Raw genomic sequence first — 24,336 nt, forward strand, 5'->3', positions numbered from 1 at the left:
AATATTGAAATAAAAATCATACGATCGCCCAAACTTTGAGAGCTTGGATGACAATATTTTTTATGCATAATCTTGAGGTCATTCCCCACCTAAAGTCTTGAAACCATTTTGCTCGATCTCGAACACCTTGCCCGTGGCGCTCCCTTCAAGTTTGTTTTTACGCTGATTTCATCAAAGTATGGATAATCTGAGGAGTGCAAAATGCCATATGGCCTATATGATATTATATTGTTCCTGGAATGTTCCAGAGGAAGTTTTGCACCAAAGATCATAATCCTTGATCTATAAAGTTCACAAAGGTCAAATTTTCAAAGTTGTGGGAATCGAACCGGGTTTTCGACCATCTTTGGCGAACTAACTCCAATAAGCTATAGCACGTATCCTGTTTCCTTATTTTAATGTCCACAACATTGTTTTGTGACCTTTAAAGGTTATGCAAAGGTCAAATTTTTAAAGTTGTTGAACGAAACCGGGTTTTCCACATTTTACAGCGAATAACCTGTCACTCGTACCACATCATGTTGATCATTTTTATAACTTGGTCAAACATTATCACATCGTCTCATCCTTGACTTCTGAAACAATCGACATCGTCAAATACCGCTCATGAACCATCGTCGTCTTCAGACTTGTCTATATTAAAGTTAATTTTAAAATTTAACATTTATTTTAATTTCATATTAAAATTTATATTTTATTTTAATTTTAATATTAAAATTTTTTTTTTTTTTACAGATTTGCAGAATCCATTTCAAACAAAATCATTCACAATGAGTGCAAAAAAGGGTGAAGTATCTTGTATATATTCGAGTTGGATTTGTGTCCCTCCAAAAGGGTGACACACAGGTACCCCAGTGCAGAACATGCTGCAAGACTCTGACCACTGAAGGCATGCAGCCCACACGCTTGCAATGCCACTTGAAGACAATGCATCCTGCTCCAGATGCCAAACCCAAGGCATTCTTTGAAACCAAAAGGAAGTCCTTGAAGCGAGCTAAGATGGACAGCAGTGGAGCATTTCGGCAAAACAGACTGCAAAGGTTGTTGAAGCTTCTCATGAGATCGCCATGTTGATTAGAAAGAGCAAAAAGAGCCATACCATTGGAGAGACCCTCATAAAACCAAGTGTACTGCGAGCAGCAGAGCTCGTTCTGGGGAAGGAGAGTGCAAACAAGCTTTCCCAAATCTCTCTCCATCAAACGAAACCGTCAAGGGAAGGATCGATGAAATGTCTCAAGACAAAGATTTAGTTCTCGACCAAGTAAGAGCTTCTCCTGTATTTGCCATCCAGTTGGACGAAATGACTGATGTTTCTCAATGTTCTCAGCTTCTGATGCATGCTCGTTTCGTCTCAGGCAATAGTGTAAAAGAGGAAATGCTCTTCTGCCATCCCATGGAAAGTTATACAACAGCAACAGATATTATTCAAGTGGTGTGAAACTTCTTCAAGGAAAATCAACTTTTGTGGGACTCGCTGGAAGGGGTGTGCACTGATGGAGCTCCGGCCATGCTTGGTTTGCAACCTGGTCATCACAAGAGTGAAAGAAAAAAGTCCATCTGCGATAGGTACGCACTGCATCCTTTATTGTGAAGCCTTAGCATCCATAACTCCACCTGCTGAAATGAGGGATGTCATGAACCAGGCTATCAAGGTCGTCAACTTCATCAACGCTGGAGCCTAAAACAGTCGTCTCTTCAAACAGCTGTGTGTTGATATGGATTCTGAACATCAATCCTTGCTTTTCCACACAAACGTACGATGGTTTTTGAAGGGAAACACGCTCAGATGGCTTTAGGAACAACCACAAGAAGTGGCAACATTTCTAGTTTCACAACAGAAAGCAGATCTCCATGACAAGTTCCAGTCTGAAGGATTTTTGCTCTCTCCAGCTTTCCTGGTGAACATCTTTGAAGCGCTGAATGGCATCAACCTCAAACTCCAAGGGAATAAACATCAACATAATCATGCACCATGACGTCATTTGAGCCTTCATGGACAAACTCGACTTCTGGAAATGTCGAATTCAGGATGGAAATACAGCCAGTTTTGTGAACTTGGATTCTGCTCCCATTCACAGTGACCTTGATTCTGAGTTAAAGAAACAAATAATTACTCATCTGACTGAATTGAAAGCAGAATTCATCAGATACTTTCCGGATAAAGATGAGAAGCGCGAAGCGTGGAAATTCATGAGGAACCCATTTCAATGTGAAGAAGCTGATTTTTCGGACGAAGTGCAAGAGGAGTTTGTTGAGTTGAAGTTCAACTCCTCGGCTGAAGAAGACTTCAAAAACACTGGATTTGGAGACGTTCTGGGTCACGTACCTTCCCGTTCACCCTTGATCTCACATCAAGCTCTTCGGATTCTGACAATGTTTGGTTCAACGTATCTTTGTGAAGCTGCATTTTCCACGTTCGTTGCTGTCAAGACCAAGTACAGAAACAGGCTGAATGTTGAAGGGGACTTGCGTTGTGCTCTCTCTGGCATTCCACCACACATTCAACATCTGGTGGCGAAGAAAGAATGTCCAGTATCTCATGAAATATGCTGTGTATACGAGTGTTGCTTCTACAGAATTATTTTTATTGAACAAAGACGAAAAAGACACATTTTTTCAGTTTTTCCTTTTAATTCAGGAGGGATTTTTAATGATTTGGTTGAAGATGTTGGGGGGGGGAGGGCGTGGAGGCAAGGACCAACTTCTGGAGGGGGAGTGGTGGTAAAAAGGTTAAGAACCACTGATCTTACAGCATCGAGGATCTTCACCCGGACAGGCTGAACACCGTTATAAATCACGTCTCACCTGCTGCCTGTGAACATTTTTCCGGGTGCAGAACATGCGGCGCTGCCATTGACGTGCTCCGGGCGCTCTCCCTGAAGCAGAGGAACGAGATATATGGAAGACATCTCACCACACGCAAACAGGAGGCTGGTGAGACGCGAAACCAAGACATGCAAGCTCTGAGATGATTACACAAAGATTATAACTTCCAGGGTGTGACTGCCCAGCAGAATGGAGATGATGGTTCCCGAGAGGCATTCATACATGGACTGCAGTCTGCATGGATACGACAGTGCCTGCTGGAAAATGTGACACTGCACCTTCAAACAGCTTCAGACCAAGTTCGGGCTGGAGATGTGGCCCAGAAACAATCCGAGTCCTACGGGCCACCTGTTTTCTCGATAAATGCTGCTACCGTGGGAACGTGAGAAGCTCCACGAGAGCCTCTTGAAACAAGGGAAGAGGAAAATTCACCTGAGGAACCAGATACCTCGACCTCACCCTCACCAACCACCTCTGCAGCTGCTTCATGTTTATTTTGTGGGTAGAGGAGGAATTCACGAAACAGATGTCCAACCTGGAATGCCACCTGCAACAACTGTGAAAACAATGGACATCACGTTTGGGTATGCCGGTGTGCCGCAAAGGTAAATAAATCAATTTCAGTAGCTGGTGGAAGGGAAGGTGGTGGCCGCTTCACCATGTTGTTTATCAAAAGAGATTGTAAATGGCCATGCGGTGGAAACATTGATCGACACCGGCAGCTCTGAGAGTTTTATCAGCAGCACAAATGGTAAAAGACCATAAATGGAAGGTCTACCCAGCCGAACATAGAGTAACCATGGCTTCAACCTCGTGAGGGTCTGGAGTACAGGGAAACCGTAAAATTGAACTCGCCAAAGTGAGATTCACCTGTCGTGTTGTAAAGTTACTGGTACTCCGGAATTTATGTGAAGATCTCCTCTTGGGAAACGACCGATTAAAACAGCACTCGAAAATCGAGATAACCTTTGGTAGAGAAAAACCTCCTTTAACAGTAATCATAATAACTACCGAATTCAAACCAATCGCCATCAAGTCACAGCGATATTCAAACACCCATACAAAGTTCATCACATCTGAAGCCAAGAGACGACTCGATGAGGGAATCACAGAACGGGGGGGGGGGGGCAGTGAGGGTGGTGCAGCGGGTGTGGGCAGTGGTGGAGGTGCAGCGGGTTCAGGCAGTGGTGGAGGTGCAGCGGGTTCAGGCAGTGGTGGAGGTGCAGCAGTTGCAAGCACTGGTAGATGTGCATCATGTGTCGGCAGTCTTGGAGGTGCAGTGGGGTGCAGGCAGTGGTGGAAGTGCAGCGGAGTGCAGGCAGGGTGGAGGTGCAGCAGCTCCAGGCAGTGGTGGGTGTGCAGCAGTTGCAAGCAGTGGTGGATGTACAGCATGTGCCGGCAGTGGTGGAGGTGCAGCGGGGTGCAGGCAGTGGTAGAAGTGCAGCGATGTGCGGGCAGTGGTGGAAGTGCAGCAGTGTGCAGGCAGTGGTGGAAGTGGAGCGAGGTGCAGGCAGTGATGGAGGTGCAGCGGGTGTAATCTGTGGTGGAGGTGCAGTGGAGGATGTGCAGCGTGTGCAGGTGGTGTGTGTGCAGCGGATGCAGGAAGTGGTGTGTGTGCAACGGGTGCAGGTAGTGGTGGGGTGCATTGGGTGAAGAAAGTGGTGAAGGTGCAGAAATCGAAATTGGTGGACATGAGGTGTGGGAGACGTTTTTGTTGGTGATGAGATAATTAAATGTGTCAATTCTTCATTCTGCAGGAAGGATCGTTGACATGGAATTCTGTGCAGTTTTGAAGGAGAGGGAGTTCGGGACATTGAAGGAAGGGAAAACAACATTGAATCAGGTCAGAGCAGGAAGAAGATGGTTGTGGTGACCTCGGTGCGAATGATGGAGGGAAAGTTTACGCAGAGGTTTTGAAAAATAGATACAGGATATTGGGAAAGCGGCTAAAAGCAAAGGGTTGTGAGGTCACGTTTTCTTGGATTCTCCCAGGATTAGGAAACATAGAAATTATGAGCAAAGCAACAGACGTCAACCAATGGCTGGAAGAATGGTGTGTGGAGGAAGGTTTTACATTTCAGAAGCAGTGGGAATCATTTTGGGGGACAAAGAGAGTTTCGAGAATGATGGCCGTACGTTAAATATTGTTGCGAATTCGCGCCCGCCGGCGTGCGATCGGCCACGTGACTCGAATCGCGGCACGTCGCCCACCGGATGGACAATTCTGTCGTGACCCTCCGGGAACTATCGCCCGCAGCCAGTCACGGGTGGGCCTTTTGACCTCACCACAATCGTGCCAATCGGCCCCCTGCGTGGGATAGGATTGTTCGCCAAACTCGACCTACCAAAGTACCCACGCGGATGGTAGACCGGCGATCGCACCTCGCCGCAGGCCGACTCCGGACACGAACCGCTTAAGCGATCCGTTCCGTGCTATCGGGATAACCGAGCGGTGTTATCGTCGGCCTCGACGGTTCCGATTAATTATCGGGCGTTTTAAGCCCACTACAAATGAACCCTTTACGTGAAGCAAGATGAAGATTCAATTAAAGAAAAGACGAAGCGAAACGGGAAAACAGTTCAACATAATGCACATTTATTCCGCGGCACACGGAGAGCACACATATACAGCCAAACAGAATGCACATATATCAAATGCAACAAAAGAAACAATGACGCAGAGATACGACCGAATACGCGTACACACGGCAGCATTTATACGTTTTACTTCACAGACGGCGCCGACACACATTTACTCAAAAGCAAAGGAAAGAAGCCACCCTCATAGGCAAGGGGGCAGACGGGCCCGTAGGCCAATGTGTGCGTGGGACCTGAAGGAGCGGTCAGGTCCGCGAGACCGGAGGGGTCCTACCCGCGTCATCGTGACGAGCCACAAATGTGGCTGCGCGGCGATGCCCCAACTTCGTGCTCGTTCGCGAGTTTCGTTGGCACCGCTTGGAGTGGGGTGGGAACGGGGCCCCCTTTTTGCACTGTCTCAGCGCGGGGGAAAGGGGGGGATTGTTGATGTCCTGGGGGAAGGAGAATGGTTGACTGGCTTGGGTCCCGCGACGAGCAATCCCACCGCGACCTCGTCGCCGACTGCCGTCTTCCCTGCCTCGGACCCGAGCTCCTTGGACTCTTCCCCCAATTCTCCTCAGCCGACTGCAGAAAACCACCTTGACGCCTTCGCCTCCCGACTCCACTCCGCTCTCCAACCCGACTTGACTGCCTGCGCCTCCAACTCCAACCAAAAAGTAACTCTCTGCGCAACAACTCTTCGCTCTTCCAAACTGGCTCTCCTTTTCTGCCGTGCACTCGGCGTTTTATAGGCCGGCAGGAGAACCCAATATGCAAATTTCCGGATCAGGATCTCCTCGAGGGCGGAGCCACGCTCGCCGATTGGACGGAAGAAAAGGGGCGTGAATCTCCCCTGATCCTAGAATTTGCATATCTCGATTCCAGACAGACGCGCCTGCAGGCGGGGCCAAGCTTCCCCGCGCTTCCCAATTGGACGGATCAGAAGTGGGCGTGTTGCATTCCTGATCCAAATTCTCCTCAAAAAGGCCGCTATTTGCACTCGCGGCTCGGCGCGTATCTTGTACAAGCCCAGGACAGCCCGACGCTCGGTGCTCACAGGTGGTGCGAGAATGGCTGTAGAAGGAGGGAGGTGAAGGTGGTGGAGGGTTTCCAGCGGTGGCCGATGGCCATGGTGCCATTTGGAATGGCAGTGATGCGATGTTTGCGGGAGCGAGTTGTGAAGGGAAAGGTCGTGGCTGTTGGCGTTGTTGTTGTTGTCTGACGGTTGGAGCGTGGTTGGTTCAAAATAAAGATAGAACAGAAAAACGGCTCTCTCAAAGCGTCGCAGCCCGAATGAATCACAATAATTCCCTCTAAACAACGGGTTTGGGGCTAACTACACATGTACTTAAGAGATATCTCACCTACAGGACCTGAATGGTGGTTTGTGAATTTCCACAGCCGTAACAATATAAAGGGGGCAGCAAGGTTTACAGTGGGAATTGAGGAAGGAATAGAGGATGTTTTTTAGGTCAGAGGAGGGTGGAAAAGGTATTGAGGAAGGAACACATGATGTAATTATGATGAGTAAGTCCAGGCAGGAAAATATAATTTCAGGAAAGGAAAAGTTCAATGTATTTCATACCAATGCCAGAAGTTCAAATCATATGATGGAAGAGCTTGAAGCCAAAGTAGATTGCGAGGAGTACGATATAGTTGCAGTGAGTGAGACGTGGTTTAAGGAGGAGAGTAACTGGAGGACAGGATTAGAAGGCTACAAGGTGTGTTGGTGTGATCGGAAGGAGAGAATAGGAGGAGTGGTAGAAATTTGGGTGAAGGACAGCATTGTATCAAGAGAAAGGGGTGACATCAAGGAAGGAATAAATGTTGAGGATTCTGTATGGGTGGATATTGGAGATTGTAAAAACAGTAAGATACTGGGAGGATGCTTTTATGGGGCTCTGAATGGGAAGGAAGAGGAGGAAGGAGGAGGAATGCATGAAGAATTCAAAAGGCCATGTGGTAAGGGAAGAGTTTTGATTTTGGGGGACTTTAACTTGCCAGTGATAGATTGGGTCCAGGAACAGGGAAAGGGAAGAGGAGATGAGGATTTCCGAGTTTTATTCCAAGATTGCTTTTTAACCCAGTTTGTGGAGAAGCCCACGAGGGGGATTGCAGTGTTCGACCTCTTTTTAAGGAACGATCTCAAGATGGTGGAGGAGGTGGTGGTTGGGGAGCATTTAGGAGAAACTGACCAAAACATTGTGTGTGCAAAGATTCTGTTAAGGGTTAGAGTTCAGGATTGTAGGGTAAGGCTATTAGATTTCAGGAATGCAAACTTTGAGGGTGAGGGGAGAATTGGGTGATGTGGAGTGGGAAACTCTAACAACAGGACAATCAACATCAGAAAAATGGGAAACCTTCAAGGATCCAATGTATAGAGTGCCGAGTAAGTACATTCCAATGAGGTGTAAAACGAGAAGTAGAAAGAGACCAGGGTGGTTGAGTAGTGAGATAAGGAACGCTATGAAGGAGAAGCAGAAGGCATTTATTAGGTTTAAAATAACAGGACTGGAGTTCGATTTATATCACAATCTAAGTTAACAGAGGCAAGTGAAGAAAAAAACTCGGTAAGCCAAAAGGGAGTATGAGAAGGACATGGCTAAGGATATTAAACATAACAATAAGGCTTTCTTTCAGTTTATCAGAGGAAAATAACAGGTTCGGATCAGTGTGGGCCCATTGAGGAAGAGCACCAGGAGAGTGGTTGGTGATGAAGGTGAGATGGCAGGCTTATAAAGCAGGTATATTTCTTCAACTTTTACACAAGAACAGTCAGGAGAATTTCCAATGGCTGAGAGTATCGATCAAGGAGGTGAGGAAGGGCTTTTCCAGAAGATCCAGGTTGGAGTGGAGGAAATAAAGGAACAGCCCGGTAATCTAAGAGAAGATAAGGCTCCGTGTCTAGATCATATTTACCCGAGAGTATTGATGGAGGAAGCCGAGCAGGTAAGCGAGATGTTGATGGATAATTGCAATCATTCCCTGGAGTCAGGACAGGTACCGGAGGATTGGAGAGTTGCAAACGTAACACCATAATTTCAGAAAGAATCCAGAGAAGAATTGGGAAACTATAGACCTGTTAGTTTGACTTCAGTTGTGGGGAAAGTGTTGGAGACATTCATTGAGGATCAGATGAGGAAACATTGAGACAAATACAAACTCATTAATGGAAGTCAGCATGAGTTTACCAAAGGTAGTTCCTGTTTAATAAATCTTTTAGAGTTCTAAGAAGCAGTGTGTGATTGGGTGGATGAGGGAGAGGCAATGCGTTTCGTAAATCTAGACTTTGAGAAGGCATTTGATGAGGTACCACTTTTTCCCCGTGGGGTGGAAGACCCGCTGGCATTCTCTCCTTTCTTGTGTACAGTTCATTTGAACGTCTATTTCTCCATCATTCGGAAACAGAATTCGATGAAAATTGACAGGAATTATTCTTGAGACCATTCTCCAGGTAGTAACTAAGGCCAAAGTGCGATTCCGGCCCTTTGGGTCCATTTTCTTAAAATTGCTATTTCTCGGTTATTCGTGAAAGAAACCGGACCAAATTTGACAGGTCTATTCTTGAGGTCACTCTGCAGGCAACAACTGAGCTCCAAGTGAGATTCTGGCCCATTTGGGTCGACAAACGGCCCTCTTGGCCCAATTTTTAAAAAATTATCTTTTGGTTAGAAGTCAACTGAACCAAACCAAACTTGACAGGAATATTCTCGAGACCATTCCCCAGGCATTAACTGAGCCCAAAGTGCGATTCCGGTCCTTTGGGCCGAGAAATGGCCCTTTCGGCCCGTTTTCTTAAAATTGTTGTTCAAAAATAGATGTATTAAATGCGCTGGGCGATGGCAAATGCAAAATGAAGTCGCAAGTGATGATTATGAAACCAGCCTCACTCTTGTGAGGTGTTCTGGTTTGTTTTTCTGATGCGATGAAAATCTTAACAAATTTCAAAACTATCTGTCGTCCGTGCTATCCCTCACCTGAGAGTTGTACGAATGAACTCCCACAGGGTATGTTCACAATACGAACTTGTTTTGATGAGTGGAAGGAAACAAAGAGTGGCTGTGAGTGGGAGGATGTCTTTCTGGGAGGAGGTAAGTGGTGGGGTACCTCAGGGATCAGTACTCGGACCATTAATATTCATTATTTACATCAACGATTTGGATAATGGGGTAAAGAGTAAGCTTTCCAAATTTGCAGATGACACAAAGCTTGGAAGTACGGTGTATAGCAGAGGGGGTGGTGATCAGATTCAGGAAAGCATGATGCTTGTATCGATTGGGGAAAAGATTGGCAGATGGAATTTAACCTGAACAAGTGTAAGGTGTTTGGGATGGTGAAGAGCAATGAAAATAGAGATCACAGGATGTAAGGGGTAATTTTGGAGCGTGTCACACAGGAGAAGGATCTGGGGCTGGTAATAGATATGGGAGGTAAGCAGGTAGCACAATGCCAGGCAGCTATTGGTAAAGCAAAAAGGGTTTTCAGTTGTATTCGGGGGATCATTTATGGATCAAAAGAGGTGGTGTTCACATTTTACAGGAAATTAGTGAGGGCCCCATCTTGAATATTGTGTGCAGTTTTGGTCACCACAATTCAGGAAGGACATCGACACCATGGAGAGGGTTCAGTGCAGGGCGACGGGATTGATTCCAGGCCGAGATAGACTCAGTTATGAGGAGTGGTTGAAGGATACAGGGCTTTGTACACTGGAAAGAAGGCGGTTACGAGGAAATCTAGAGATGTGTAAGATAATGAAATGTCGACATAAAATAAGTGAAAATGAATTATTTAACAGCATAGACAGGGATAGGACCAGTGGCCATTGCTTGAGAGTAAAGAAGGGGAGAGTGAAGATGGTAGTCAGGGAGGGGACTTTTACTCAGAGAGGAGTTAATGCATGGAATGGCCTCCCTGGAAAGGCAGTGGCAGCAGAAACAGCAGATAAGAATTAAATTGGAATTCGATAGGTACCTGGAAGTTATGGAGATGGAGGTGTGCAGGGATGTTGATCAGACTTTTAGGGAGTTTGAGTATTGATGGGTGATTGTGTGCATGTGGACGGAGTGCTGTTGGTGGGGTCTTGTCAAGGGGGGATGTGTGGTTGTTGATGTGTGTTTTTATCCAAGCCCATACCCCCTCCCCTGAGGGGAAGAAAAAGAAAAAAAAAATACAAAAACAACAACAAAAAAAAATCATTCATTAAAAACATTTTTTTTGCATTTTCTTCCTTGGATCTTGTGTTGATAAATGAGTGTGGTGTTCGAGCAGGCATGATGGGCTGAATGGCCTCCACCTGTGCCTGATTTCCTTGGATATGAAGTGATTGTTCACCAACGAGAGATTTGGACAAAAACGACATTGGACTGCATGGCATGATATATAAATAATGTATTTGGTCCGAAATGTTCTTGTGGATCAGGTATAACATGGAGGAGGTACGCACTCCACCGAGTGCCTATCTGGTTTGTTTGTGTGCAGCCTGGGGCTGTCTCATTTTCTTGGGGAGAGGGAAATGTGCCACTGATGCAGTGCCCCTGTTACGAGCAAGCTCGTACTCATTTTCCCAACATCAGAAGGATGAAAGGCTGAGTCAACCCACTTGGTGCTAATTCATCGGTGCAGTAACGACTCTATGTCATGACCTGAAGATCTCAAGCCAGCCATCTTTCCCATCAAGCCAACACCAAGCCTTGTGTGAAGGTAATCCAATATCTTGCTTACCACTTGATGCTGAACAGTGAGCTCGTCCTCATTCGACTCAGACCCATCACCATCATCATTCTCATCATCTTCACTCTGATTGAGAGATCCTGGAAAGAAGAGGTAAAATCAACACAAAAGAGATGATGTAAAAGAAAAATATCAATGTACAGAACACGACAGTGTTCAGATGTGTGTGAATTGTGGAAATGAGAAGTCAATTTCAAAAATTGTTCTTCTTCTTCTTCGTCTGGATGAGCCAGTTTCTCGTTTACCATGTCTTCGAGTAAGAGGTCAAGGGCTCAGAACATGTAAGATTGGGCCAAGTCTTTCAGGAAGTGGTTGGGAAAGCAGATGTGATTGGAGTTGGTGAAGGCAGGTTGTTGTAATTTGGTCAGAGTGCTGGAAATAACTTGCCAACTCTTCATGAAAGACATCGAAAGATGTTTTGTTTCTCCAAACTAAAACTATCAGAGGGGACACGAAGCACAAGGTCCATCTGAGGGACTGCTCACTTGTGACCAAACGTCCCACTGACGAAGCACCAATGTTATTTCATGAAACGGATGGAATCACCAGGAAGGACATTCCTATCCTCAGTTACAGGAGAGGGAAAGATGACCTTTCGGACATCAACCCTTTGTCCAACCAAAAATGCCACAAACAGTTAGACACGAGCCTTCACGAGCAAGACGAGCTCTTCATTCGACACTGCATGGTCAGGATGATCATCAAATCAGACTGGACAGTTCAGAGGTAAATTCACTCCCTCTGAACAGCCCTGTTGGACACAGATCAATTTATGAATGGGGAATTCTGTTCACGAAAAGGATAAAAGAGGAATAATGGTGGAAAAACACACAAATGTATCTGAAACGGTGTTGGACAACAATAAAGAAGATAAAATTACATTTTTAGATCGATATTAAAGGGGTTTATATTTCAGAATCAAAGAAGTCTTCTTCTTCATTCGTGTGCAGCACAAGGTGGCAGGACAGCATCATCACCTGAGGGTGTGGATGTACCGCTGATACAGTGCCCTCCACTGGTTCGGGCAGGAATTTGTAATTTGTTCAGGATGCCAACAATAGCTCGCTGACTCTTCGCGAAGGACACCGTGGGATGTTTAACATCCACAAACTCATACCAGCAGATGGGACTCCCATTTAATGTCCATCCCATGGACGGCACACACATTGGTGAATGACCCTGCTTGTGCACTCTCTCTATCCCAAGCCTCTTAACCTCAGTTTCACATTCTGCCTTTTGTACTCACCTTTCCTCACAGGTAGCCAGCCAGCTCTTTTGTGTCTCAATGGGCACTCGCTCCTGCACGAACTCACACAGCACACGATGATGACAGTGAAGGTTCTCATTCAGCAAATCTCTGTGAGAGTGAAGGGAAGCCTTCACATTTGCCTCTGAGAAATGTGGAGAGACCTTTCAGAACATTAACTGGAAGGGTACTTGGTGGAGGGCACACCTTTGCCACATAATGTCACAATGAACAGATCGGGCCCATTAACGTTTTGGTACATCATGTTATCGTTTTTGGCCCCGTCTCTCAATGGTGAAGAATCACTTAGAAAATGAAGTAATTCTTGCAGCCAAATCTGGATTCGGATCTTCACCAAAATCAAATCAATTCCTCCTTGTCACACACCCAACCTGTCCACGAAGTTTCATCCGAATCCGTTCACAACTTATGGAGATATCGTGCTTTATATTAGTTTAGCCCCATCTCTCAATGGTGAAGAATCACTGAAATTATCAGATCTGGATCTGGATTCGGATCTTCAAAAAATGTAATCAATTCCTTCATGTCACACACAACCTTTCCACAAAACATCATCCGAATCCGTCCACAACATTTTGAGATATCCTGCGCACAGCCAAACAGACAAAGGGGTGAAAACATCACCACCTTCACCTTCGGTGGTGGAGGTAACAATGTCGGCAAGGCCCAAGAACAGCCAATCAGAAAAGAGCACAACAGCCCCTTTGAGGTTCCACAGGATTTGGAGGTACAGATAGTAACACAGATCAAGGGAGTGAATCATTACTTCGGTACGTCCTCAGTGTTGATAAAGAACAACATTACATTGACTGGTTCAGCTCGTAGAACCTCAGCAGCTCCCACAATGCGTATCCACAACAATCCGTGCATTATCTTCATTAAATTTGTTTCCTGAATTAGAAATATCTAAAGTTATGTTTCACCATGCACCAAAAGATGTACTGAAGTCTTCCTGGAACTTATGCAATATTTCCAGGTTGTAACATGGTTTTAAAAAAAAAAAAAGACAAATCAATCGCAATTGAAGGAAGATGGATGGTTTACAAAAAGAAAATGGAACAGAATACGTGGATAATCATATTTGCAAGGGAATCCTCTCAACTGAAACATTTTACAAAAGTTCAAAAAATATTATATGAGTGAGGAACAATGTCTTTATTCGTTCACGCATTGATCTGGCAACACCAATTACAAATGCTTGAAGAGGAAATTTCTTCAACAATTTATACAACCCCTGACTGTCAATTGTTCCGCCAACTCTTCCTTGACAGCGACACAGCCAGGCACAGACCCTGCACACTTCTGGACGCTCCGTGTCCCCCACACCAAACATCATGGGGCCAGTGTAGATTACAAATTCATGATAATTCTCCCACACAGAAGACAACTGTATTTTCTTGTCTATTAAAATATTCAGTGGCATTTGTCATAACATCACTGGATATACTCTACACTTTGTCAAGGTGATCTTCTCTGACAATAATAACTCCCCGTCATAAACACTTTCCAATTCACCTTTTTGGCAGTTTTCTTATTCAGGATATACTTCCAGCTCACACAAACTGACACACACGCGTACACAAACTATTTCATCAATACGTTCAGAACATTGACCTCACACCACCATGAAACATTCCACATTGTTCCACTGCAAAACAGTTTCAGGAAATGATCAAATGTACTTGAGAAGACTCAATTCCACAATCATCTTGAACACACAATTCATCGTGTTTTTACAAATATAAATCACTGTCATACATTCATCCATTGGGACCATACTCTGTGCAGAGCGTTGGTGCCGCATAAACAGTCTCGTTGGCTATTGGGCACAATCCTGAGTGGGTCACCACGCCAACACAAGATACCAGCAAACTGGCACTCATTTTGCCGACCATGGAAGGGTAACAGGCAGAGTCAACCCTTTCTGGTATTAATTCAACAGCAGAGTGGGATTTCAACTCAGGATCCCATGACCCAAGCTCACCATCTTTACCATTAGGTCAACACCAGGCTTATACATTTGTCAAACAGCAAAAATGATCCTTAAAAGTTCAAGTCACAATCATCCATCCATCCATCCAGCAGCAAAAAGGGGCCCAAAACATTTTGTAAAATGATGTTAACCCATGGGACTGCAAGTCCTCCTGCACTCATCTGAATCCTGGATACCTCAAGCCAAGGGTCCTTGATCCTTGCATAACTCAACAGATGTTCCAACATTCCAGATTTCACAGCGCTCAGTATACAGCGCTGATCAACAACTTCGGACCAGAAAGCACAGTGCATTGAGCGTCAACCTCATGCAGCACCTCACTTACGTGCCCACGAAGAATCAGCAGGCACCTTTCAGTTGCTCGTGCTGTGACTCAAAATCAGCGGAGCGGCTCTCCAAGCCCCTCGAATGTTTGAATGCCCGGATCAAAATATTCAAACCTGGCACGGATTTCTCACAATCCAACTTCATGGCATGTGTCACAAAATCCAGCTTTCCTGGCACGGATTGCCAAAACCTGGTTTGAATTCAGATCTTACAGCGCGAAGATCCCAATAAATGACAACTCAATTTCCTCAGGCTCACGTCACCCAGTTTGGTCAGAGGCAAGGCACATGACTTGCGTGAATGCAGGACCCAGTGAAAGAGTCAGAAAAGGGAATTTGTTGCAGTCCCCTTTCCTGCCCCTTCAGCTGGCCACCTGCGTCCGCATCACCTCAACCGATGTCACCTTGACCTTCGGTCTCCCACCCCCCACCACCTCCGGAATGTTGCGAGCCCTGCTCACTGCGCCAACTTCTTTGGTGGAATCACTGGAACCTCCAGTGGAATCAAACGTCACGCCAATAACACCAGTTCCAGTGAGAGTTGAATCACTTATTTACGTGTACACTGCAAGAAACAAATACACAGATCAACACCAAGATGAGATGCTGTGAACTTCCTTCACTCCGTTCTGTTTTTCCAAACCTATCACATTTCGAGCAAAATTATTTGCAGAAAAAGAGTGAAGGAGGGGGCATGGGTTACACAAAGAACAGCACTTGTTATAAAAGCTTACTGACATCTCAATGGCCTGTTAAGATGTTTCCAAGCCAAGAACATTCCAGCCTCAAGGTAAAATGTGGGGTGTTCTGAGAAAACACAGCTGTGTGCAGTATTTTATGACCAAACACAGTATTCTATAGGAAGAGGAATGGGGAACTGACAAAGAAACATTGTGAGAGATGGGGACTAGGTACAATGCTTGACAAGATAGAGATATATATTGGCAAGCAACTCCAACTACCCTGAGCTTTTCAGCTGCGAGCTTATCAGCCGAACATTCCAACCTGCCCGGTTACTGGGCGAGTGGGTTTTAAAACAGACTTCCATGATTCTTCGTGGTGAACAACACTACACATGATGACAAATCGACTTAAGTTAATTCCAATGCTTTGCAACAGATGAGACATTTACAAGCATTTAAAAGCACACAAGAGAAAATGAGTATCATCAGTTCATCACCTCAAATGACAGAAAATGGTTGGTGCAGCACATTATACATTTCACAAGACATAATTAATTATTTTTCTTCCACAACCCCACTTCAAGTGTGATATATGTTTCTTTTGTTGGATTGCATTTTTGAATTGACCACGCTTCTGGCGTGATATGGTTCTTTGACATCATTGAATATTTTGCCTGTTATTACTGTCATGTTCATATTAATACAAAAATACTGCACAAATTTCTCACAGCATGAAACATTGCTTATTCTGAGTTTGGAAAGACAGAACTAACTGATGCATTCAGTAAAAACAAGCAGTCATGACACGTGTGTTGTGGATCATTTATTGGAGAACAATTTTACTATTCCTGTTCTTGGTTGATTTGCTGTAATATTTTTACCGTTCAACTGGAGAATAATTGCAGTCATGAATCTGATTGGAATGTACATTTGTCTTTAAACCATCATGTCTTCTTTGGTGAACACAGGAATTTATGACTGGAGATAGTCAATCAAAATTGTTCAATGACGAGTCAATTGCATCAGTGACATGTTTACTCCTCAACTATATTTAATGTAACAGAATCTATCATTGAATTCGTGAAAGTATTTCCCTGAAGTTTGTAACCTAAATTATCAATGACTGCATCTCGACAGAGTTTTCATTTTATCTTTGGGGTTTTTCATCAATCTCCACCTGCAATGCTCAATAAACTGTTGAAGAAAGACAAGTTCCCATTTCACCTTCTGCATTTATTTTTTTTTAAACCTGCAGAACTTTTGAGCGAAATCTCACTTGGCTGCACTCAGAATTATGCAGGAAAAACCTAACAAGAGGCCTGGAAAAGGATTTTAAAATATTTTCTTCAAACACTGGAAGCTCACTTCCAAACATAGCAATGTCGTGGAATCCATCATCACAGTTGACGTAAAATCATTCATTTTATCCAAAAGTCTCATCTCAAGTCATCAATTTGGATTCAGACCAGGTCACTCCAACTTGCACATGCGAGTTTTACTTTCTCAACAATGGTTGGAGGCCTTTAATAGACACATAAAAGCCGTCTCTCTGGGCATATCTTGAGCTTTCGATATGGTCTGGCATCCCACATGCTCTCCAAACTGTTTTCCTATTGAATCCAAGGCCAACTCCACTCTTGAAGCCAACACGGGGCTCTCACCAGAACTCTTTCTTCTCCTCTCCTTGTCAAGGCTGGACTTTCCCCAATGCAGTGTTCTCAGCCCCATCATATTCCTAATCGTCATCAATGATATCACAGACTTGCTGGAAAATTCTCATTATCTCTTTGCTAATGACTCCACTCTCTGCCATGACATCCCTGTTTCTGTTTTTCTGTTTTTCTGACATTCTGTTTCTCATCCTTCTGACAGAAAGAAACCTCTTCCCTCACTTTTGACCTTGACAAAAATCACAAACTGGTTAAACATCTTTCCCTCTTCCCCTTTTGCTCCCCAATGACTGTACCACAAACCCATCGACTTTCTCAACAACTCTCTTGAAGAGGTTCAGTCACTCAAACTCTTGGGTCTCGCTCAACGCAAGCCACAATTCAAAGTTGGCCTCCAAAACCAGACGGGACATCCTCCTTCATGCAGAGTCCTTCGTTGGCACACCTGAGCTCCTATCCACCGACGAGGCTTTCATCCACAGCTTAATGGAGTATGCTCTTTCATCAGGGCTGGCTCCCGTGGCTCACATCTTGCTCAACTTGAAGCCGTGGAAACGAAAGCTTTCAAGATCATTGGAATTTCTCACGATGAAGCTGAGACTATCACTTCACCATCGCCAACAGGTCGGTTGTCTCCATCTTCTTCCGACTCTTTTCTGGTCCTGCACCCTCCATGTGCATCTTCTCTCCGAGGTATGTGCAGGATGCACACAGTCTTCCATCAACCCCTTCAGGGTTCAACCGCCAAAATCCAGAACCACTGCTTACCTGCACTCATGTATTTCTTTTTTCATAACCTGTGGAACCACATTCCACACTCGATTCAATCTGATTCTTCCCTCCAGGTCTTGAAGACATCTGTTCACCACAATCTCAAGTCATCACCCATCCAAAAGCATGATGTTTTTTACACCCGGTAAACAATCCCTCAGTACTTCCAACATTTTACTTATGTGTCCCACTTGTCCACCCCTTACTCTTGCCTTCATCCTTTCCTGCATCCCATATTTGTCAGTCTCCATCTATTTTCCCCTCCACCCTGCTGTTGACGTTTCCACTTTCTACTGCTGTTCCCTTTGTTATGTTGTGAACCGATATGTTTGGTGTCTGAGTTATTTCATGAGCTGACACCATGTATATAACAAAAAGTCGAGAGTTGAAAGAATGTTTTCCTCCTTCTCATGTGCAAAAGACATAGTGAATGAGTGAAGATCGAAAGACAGTGGGTCAGGATGAGAGAGTGGACCTTAAATGGTGTTTTGCATGTTGAAAACTCAGAAGGGAAGATCAGGATTGGACGACCATTCATTCCGTTGCCTTTTCTCCTTGGGATAAGCTCAATGTCGTGATTGTGAAGAGCACCAGAAATGTGGGATGCCATCCAGACCAGGGCTTTTGAATTTTGGCATCTTGGTGAGTGTTTCATAATTTTCTGTTTGGCAATTATCACTTGAGGCAATTAACAATTAATCCTCTCGATGTCGCTTCTTCTTTCACAAGTTTTGGATCTGTTTCGCCTTCTTGTTGTGTTCTTTTCAATTTTCATAAATCCCTTTCCAAAAAGAGTTCATCTTTTTCTGGGGTGATTGCAACAGTCTGCTTCTATTTCCTTAGTTTTTGATTCACTCTTTGGAGTAAATTTTCAAACTGCTGGTCTTTCCCTCTTTCATTTAATTTGTTTGTTTGTTTGAGGGTTTTTTTTCAGCTTTCATTGGATGTTCTCTCTTTTGAATTTCAAAAGTTGAGAGAAAGTTCTCTCAGAACTCAAAATCTCCACCTCCTTTTTGGTGAAGGATCATGATTCAAAAACCAAACTGTGAAATGTCCTTCTCATCGCCTCGTTGCAAGGACTCTTTTCAAAATCTTCACTGAACCTCTGACAGCCTCCACTTGGAGCTTGTTTGGAATGATATTCTCAGAGTGATATTCAAGTATTCAGTGAGGGTTTTCTTTATCATTCCTCGAGCTCTGACTATCACTGGTATAATTTTCACTCCGACTATCATTGGTACAATTTCAGCTTTCTTCAATTTTGAGGTCATCTTGACCTAATTTTTCTGATTTCTGTGGCATGTCATCCACAGTCATTGGGAACTGAAACCTCAAAGAACAGTGCTGACTTTTCCTTTTTGTGTTTGAGCACCATGTCCGGACGTAGTGCTTGGTTTGTGATGTCCATACATCCCACCATTTTCTTAAAGGCATCAGTTTGTGATGATGAGCATTTATGATGCCTCGTTCTCCATCCCAATTAATTAGACCTCTTCTTAGCCATTCCACTGGGTCATGCTTGTCAATCCCTGTCCTGTCAAGCTCTGTTTTAAATCTTCCTGCTCTTTTATCACTCCCATTTGTCAGAGTATATCTGCTGATATTTCTTTTTGTCGTTTTTTTTTTTCTTCTTTGCAATCATTGGGGCTGTGTTTGTTTCTGTTTCGTTTTCCTGTGCAGTATCCATCATTTACACCGGTTTTTTGAAGTTTGTTGCCAAATGGAAGAAGGATCACTTTTCTGGTTTGTTGATTTCTTGGTCGTGAACAAATCTCATACGATTGTCTGTTGAGATTTTCACATACTCCGCTGGTCTGACACACGATGTTCTGTGCACTTGGTTAAGCTCCATCACACAACCTCCTCGTTCTTGTCCAGGTAAGTACACCCTCGGTATGCATTGGTTTTTGTGGAACATCTTGTGAATAGTTAGGGCGAGCGTTCGTTTCATGTAATTTATAATTACACAGCAAAATTGGAATACCGGCACTGCAAGTTGGTTTATATCTTTGGTTTTGTTCATTGGAGAGAGGGATGACTTCAAAATTAGTCTTAGTCTGCGTAGGTACTCTTTGCCGATTATTTTACGGATACTTTTGTGTTGTACCTGGGGCTTCTTTTATTCTGGTGTATTAAAAGAATGCTTCGTTTTCTCGTTCATGTATTTTTGTCTGTTCTTTTTGTGTGAATTTTTTGTACGCTCTCCTGAATGGATCCTCATGTGGCGATTCAAATTTCCTTGATGAGAGAAACCATTATCACATATGGAGCATTTGTAAGGACGCTCTCCTGTGTGGATCATCATATGCGTATTCAAACTGCCTTTTACAGAGAAACCTTTATCACATATGGAGCATTTGTAAGGACGCTCTCCTGTGTGGATCCTCATATGCTTTTTCAAATTTCCTTGATGAGAGAAACCATGATCACATATGGAGCATTTGTAAGGACGCTCTCCTGTGTGGATCCTTATATGCTGATTCAAACTGCCTTTCTGAGAGAAACCTTTATCACAGACATAACATTTGAAAGGACGCACTCCTGAATGGATCCTCATATGCTGATTCAAATGGCCTTTTCGAGAGAAACCTTTATCACAGATGGAGCATTTGTAAGGACACTCTCCTGCATGGAATCTCATGTGCATTTTCAAACTGTCTTTTTCAGAGAAACCTTTATCACATATGGAGCATTTGTGAGGACGTTCTCCTGTCTGGATACTCATGTGCCGATTTAAATGGCCTTTTACAGAGAAACCTTTATCACAGACAGAGGATTTGGGTGGGCGTTCTCCTCTGTGGGTCCTCATGTGTATTTTGATGTTTGTTGAAGTAGAATCTGCACTGCATATATTACACTGATAACACATTTGCCGATCGATAACCTTTTTGGGTTTGTTTAATTTAATATTGATCTTTGCGCCGTTTTTAACAGATGTACACTTGTATTTTGAATCTTCTTCTTGGGATTGAAAATTAAAAATCGACAACATCTTCACACTCAAGCTCCTCCTGGATCGTATCTGCCTAACTGGACTTCTTGATTGTTCTGCAAAAACAAACAAGAAGTTATTTTCGTGAAACTCAAAGTGCAAAATATTGAACGATTTCAAAAATTTTATAAACCCAGAATTCAAAAGAGTTCATGTTTATTTTACACGTTTCTGCTCACCTGTTGCAGAACAGACAGGGCTGTCGTTTGTAAAATGAACATCTGAATCTTCCTCTGCAGGAGCACATCTTAAAGTTTCTGAGACAGATGAACCGTTGTGTCGTCTGGATTCCACATTTCCAGGATAAACATCACCTGAAAATAATGAAGGACATGAAGTTTAAACACTGCCACATATAAACCACATCAATAGGTAGTATGCAATACTTCCACTGTGAGAACGAGACTCAATAATGCGTCCACCATTACAGGAGATAAAACGAGTTGTTTCCAATGACAAAATACACATATATATATATATATATATATATATATATATATATATATATATATATATATATATATATATATATATATATATTATACATATATATATATAAATATACATATACACATACACATACATACAAACATGTATACTCAGGCCCGCTGGCCTCACTCACTCAACATGTTTCCATTCATTTCACCACTTCATTTCACTCCATCGCTATTCACTGCCAATGTTCTCACTAAATCCCATAACGAACTCATGCTCCCTCGTCATCCCTTAAACTAGTAGCATATTCCATTTAACACTACGAAGGTAAGCTTCATCCCCCCCGAAACATTCAAAGTCTGTCCATGTCTCCAAATATTACTTCCCATTTACCGTCCTAAATCTGAACTACAATCCCTCCAACTATTCCATTCCACGGGCCCCATGAGGACTTATTCCTGCCCCATGGAGCCGGTCTAACAAAGCTAACCCATCCCCCTAACTTGTATTCCTGTGCCTGGATCAGGGGCTCTTCCACCCCTTGCCCGGGAATCATGTTCACCCAAAACGAGGCTTGTTTTTTTTTTTTTTGTTTTTTTAAATGCGCGCAACAGCGCAGCAACTCGCAACCTCGCGCTCTTTTGCCCGTGAAGTCATGGTCGCTGTTCGCGCTTCGCGCACCTCGTCCCTCCTCGGACGGTACCATCCGGCAGAGATTTCCCTCCTGCCGGATTCTGACCATGACGTCCCTCTGAGCATTCAAAGCAAGCCTCGCGTTTCGAGAGGTTCCCCACACGAGCACATGTGCTCTGCTCGTCGGAGCTTTACAATCACGCTCGCGTGGAGAACCTGTCCGGTCCAAATCCATAATCCAGCCGACCTTCTGTCAGTCCTTGGGATCGGCTAATCCACCGCGTGCGTTTACGGACCGGGCTTCACTCCCGCAAGCGCGCATGTGGCAGCCTTGTGCGTAGCACAGCACGGACCCCGCACGCGCTGCCGTGCAAACCCGGCACGGTCCCCAAAACAGCTTCGGCTGCCACTCAGCCTTTGTCCACTGTCAGGCACCGTCTTCGTCGCACTCTCGCGCACAACCTCCCACGTGCCACGACGCTCACACACCTCCACATGACATTCACACCGGGACATGCGGTTGCATGTTCGCGCATGCCAACCGCCATCTCCCTCACATACAGCGACCTCACACACGGTCTCTCTCACACACAGCCGTTCACTTACTCGCGCCGTTTTACTCAAACATTTCAAAACCACACGCCGTTTCCCTCGCACACGCTGTTCCTTTCACCCATGCTATGCGCGGTTTTCAGCACACATTTCGCCACACTCGTGTACACACATACCGGGACAATCACAATAGGGACTTGTGCCACTACAAGGGGTCCCGGGGTCTCCAAACCACCCAAGCTCCACGTGCACCCGTCCACAGCACTCGCCCCCTCTACCGGACCCACCTGGCCAAGATCCGCCTCAAGGGGGAATATTCCCTCCCCCCGTTCCTGAAGGAGGCTATCCGGCTGCTTGCACCGGGTCACGACACATTCCACGAGCTCCCCCTCATCGTCCTCCACTACCTCCATGTGTGTGTGCTCGTCTTTACTTTCGTGTAGTCCCTCCTCTACCGTTTCTACCTCCCGTGTCTGTTATTTCTTTTTTTATATCCGTCGTCTCCACGTGTCTCTTATACGTCGCAGTCACCGCATTTAATTTTTCCCTCTGTGTCACCGTCACTTTTTCTGTCACCTGCACGAGTCTCGCCCAAAGCGTCTCCCGAATTACTTTGTCCTCCCCGCTTCCATCGCGGGCCGGACAGCCGTTGCACTCCCTCCAAGCTCGTTCGCTCCAACACGTGGTGCCGCCATTTTGCACTCCACCGTCCGCGCTTCGTTGCACGCGACTGCGATTATGCTCGCCTGCAGGCCTCGCCCCATGCTATGCATCTCACCCCTCATTATTTTCCATTTCGTTTGTCATATTCGCATTCATTTTGTTATTCATCCTGCACGCATTTGTTTTTACTTTATTTATGTTTGTTTCCATTTTGTTATTCATTTCTTCTTTTATTTCATTTGCGTTTTCTTTCATTTCGTATTTCACTTCCCCACTCATGGCTTGTATCATCTGTATCAATTGGTTGATGTCCGATGACTCCAGTCAGATCGATCCGCCATTGTCAGTCGCGGTTTCGCTGGGGGCTGGGGAAGGATTTTGACGGAGGAGGGAGGGGGGGGTGTCGAAAGCCGCGGCCGCCGCGGCTGCGCCCATTTCGGACTCTGGGTTTGGTTGTGGGGGAAATTCAACCTGCATATTGGGAACGTCCTGCTCGGGGATTTCATCCTGGGCCATGGATTCTAACATTTCTAAATCCATTCCGAGTCCCTCCTGCTCCCGTTCGCCTTGAAACACCATCTTGCTTCTCGGAATAAATTTTTACCACTCGCAATTTAATGGGAATCGAGGGTCGCTCTACACACCCCTGATCCTATTCCCGTTAATTTGGTTGGAGGCGGGATGGATTTGAATCCCACTCCTGACACCAGTGTTACGAATCCTCACCCGCCCGGCGTGCGAACGACCACTTTTAACCGAATCGCGGCCGTACGCCCACTGGACGAACAATTCGGTCGTGACTTCCCGGAACAATGCCGAGAACCAGTCACGGGTGTGCCTTCAATGCACACCACGGCCCAGTCCGTATTCTAACCGTGCGCGACAGGGTCAATCGCCGAATATCGATATACCTAAGTATTCGCGTGGGTAACCGACTGAGGGACCGTACCTCGGTGAAGGCCTGTTTGGACACGAACCGCTTCAGTGGTTCGTTCCGTTCTGGGATAACCGAGAGGGTATAATCGCCAGACCTCGCCGAACCCGATTCTATTATCGGTCTTCAAAAACCAACTAGTATTCTGAAAAAAACCAATATGGCACTTCAATGGGGGAAAAATGACACGACAAACGGGCACATTTAAACAAGCACATTTATTATACAAGAACATATGCAGTCAGGAATGCAAAACATTAACATGCACGTATACAGAACAAAAG

The 24,336-nt window shown here is 44.8% G+C and overlaps 2 protein-coding genes across 2 annotated transcripts in view; both read right to left on the reverse strand.

Annotated features, from left to right (window-relative positions):
- Positions 1-3,163: 3,163 nt before the first annotated feature.
- LOC147006591 (uncharacterized) lies at positions 3,164-16,063 on the reverse strand. Its single transcript, XM_085868473.1, has 3 exons — positions 12,380-16,063; positions 11,125-11,213; positions 3,164-3,382 (listed from the first exon to the last, which is right to left on the reverse strand). The coding sequence occupies exons 1-3, from the start codon at positions 12,477-12,479 to the stop codon at positions 3,164-3,166; spliced, it is 408 nt and encodes a 135-aa protein (XP_085724599.1). The 5' UTR covers positions 12,480-16,063.
- Positions 16,064-16,210: 147 nt separating this feature from the next.
- The window catches only part of LOC147006592 (uncharacterized), a 96,430-nt gene continuing 88,304 nt past the window's right edge, over positions 16,211-24,336 (reverse strand). Inside the window, exons 5-6 of the mRNA XM_085868472.1 lie at positions 21,015-21,149; positions 16,211-20,891 (exon numbers count right to left, since the gene is read on the reverse strand). Coding sequence (XP_085724598.1) covers positions 19,963-20,891; positions 21,015-21,149 — 1,064 coding nt within the window. The 3' untranslated portion in view covers positions 16,211-19,962. The remainder of the gene's footprint in view (positions 20,892-21,014; positions 21,150-24,336) is intronic.

The sequence above is a fragment of the Eptatretus burgeri genome, unplaced genomic scaffold, assembly GCF_056783735.1.
Source record: "Eptatretus burgeri isolate ZD-2024b unplaced genomic scaffold, Ebu_testis_v1 Ebu_testis_scaffold_3162, whole genome shotgun sequence".
NCBI lineage: Eukaryota > Metazoa > Chordata > Myxini > Myxiniformes > Myxinidae > Eptatretus > Eptatretus burgeri.

Coding starts and splice junctions, on each gene's coding strand:
- LOC147006591 (XM_085868473.1), bottom strand. CDS start 12,479: ATGAGAACCTTCACTGTCATCATCGTGTGCTGTGTGAGTTCGTGCAGG. Junction 11,214..12,379: donor CTGGCTACCTGTGAGGAAAG/GTGAGTACAAAA, acceptor TCTTCTTTCCAG/GATCTCTCAATCAGAGTGAA. Junction 3,383..11,124: donor TCACTGTTCAGCATCAAGTG/GTAAGCAAGATA, acceptor TTGTTTTCACAG/TTGTTGCAGGTGGCATTCCA.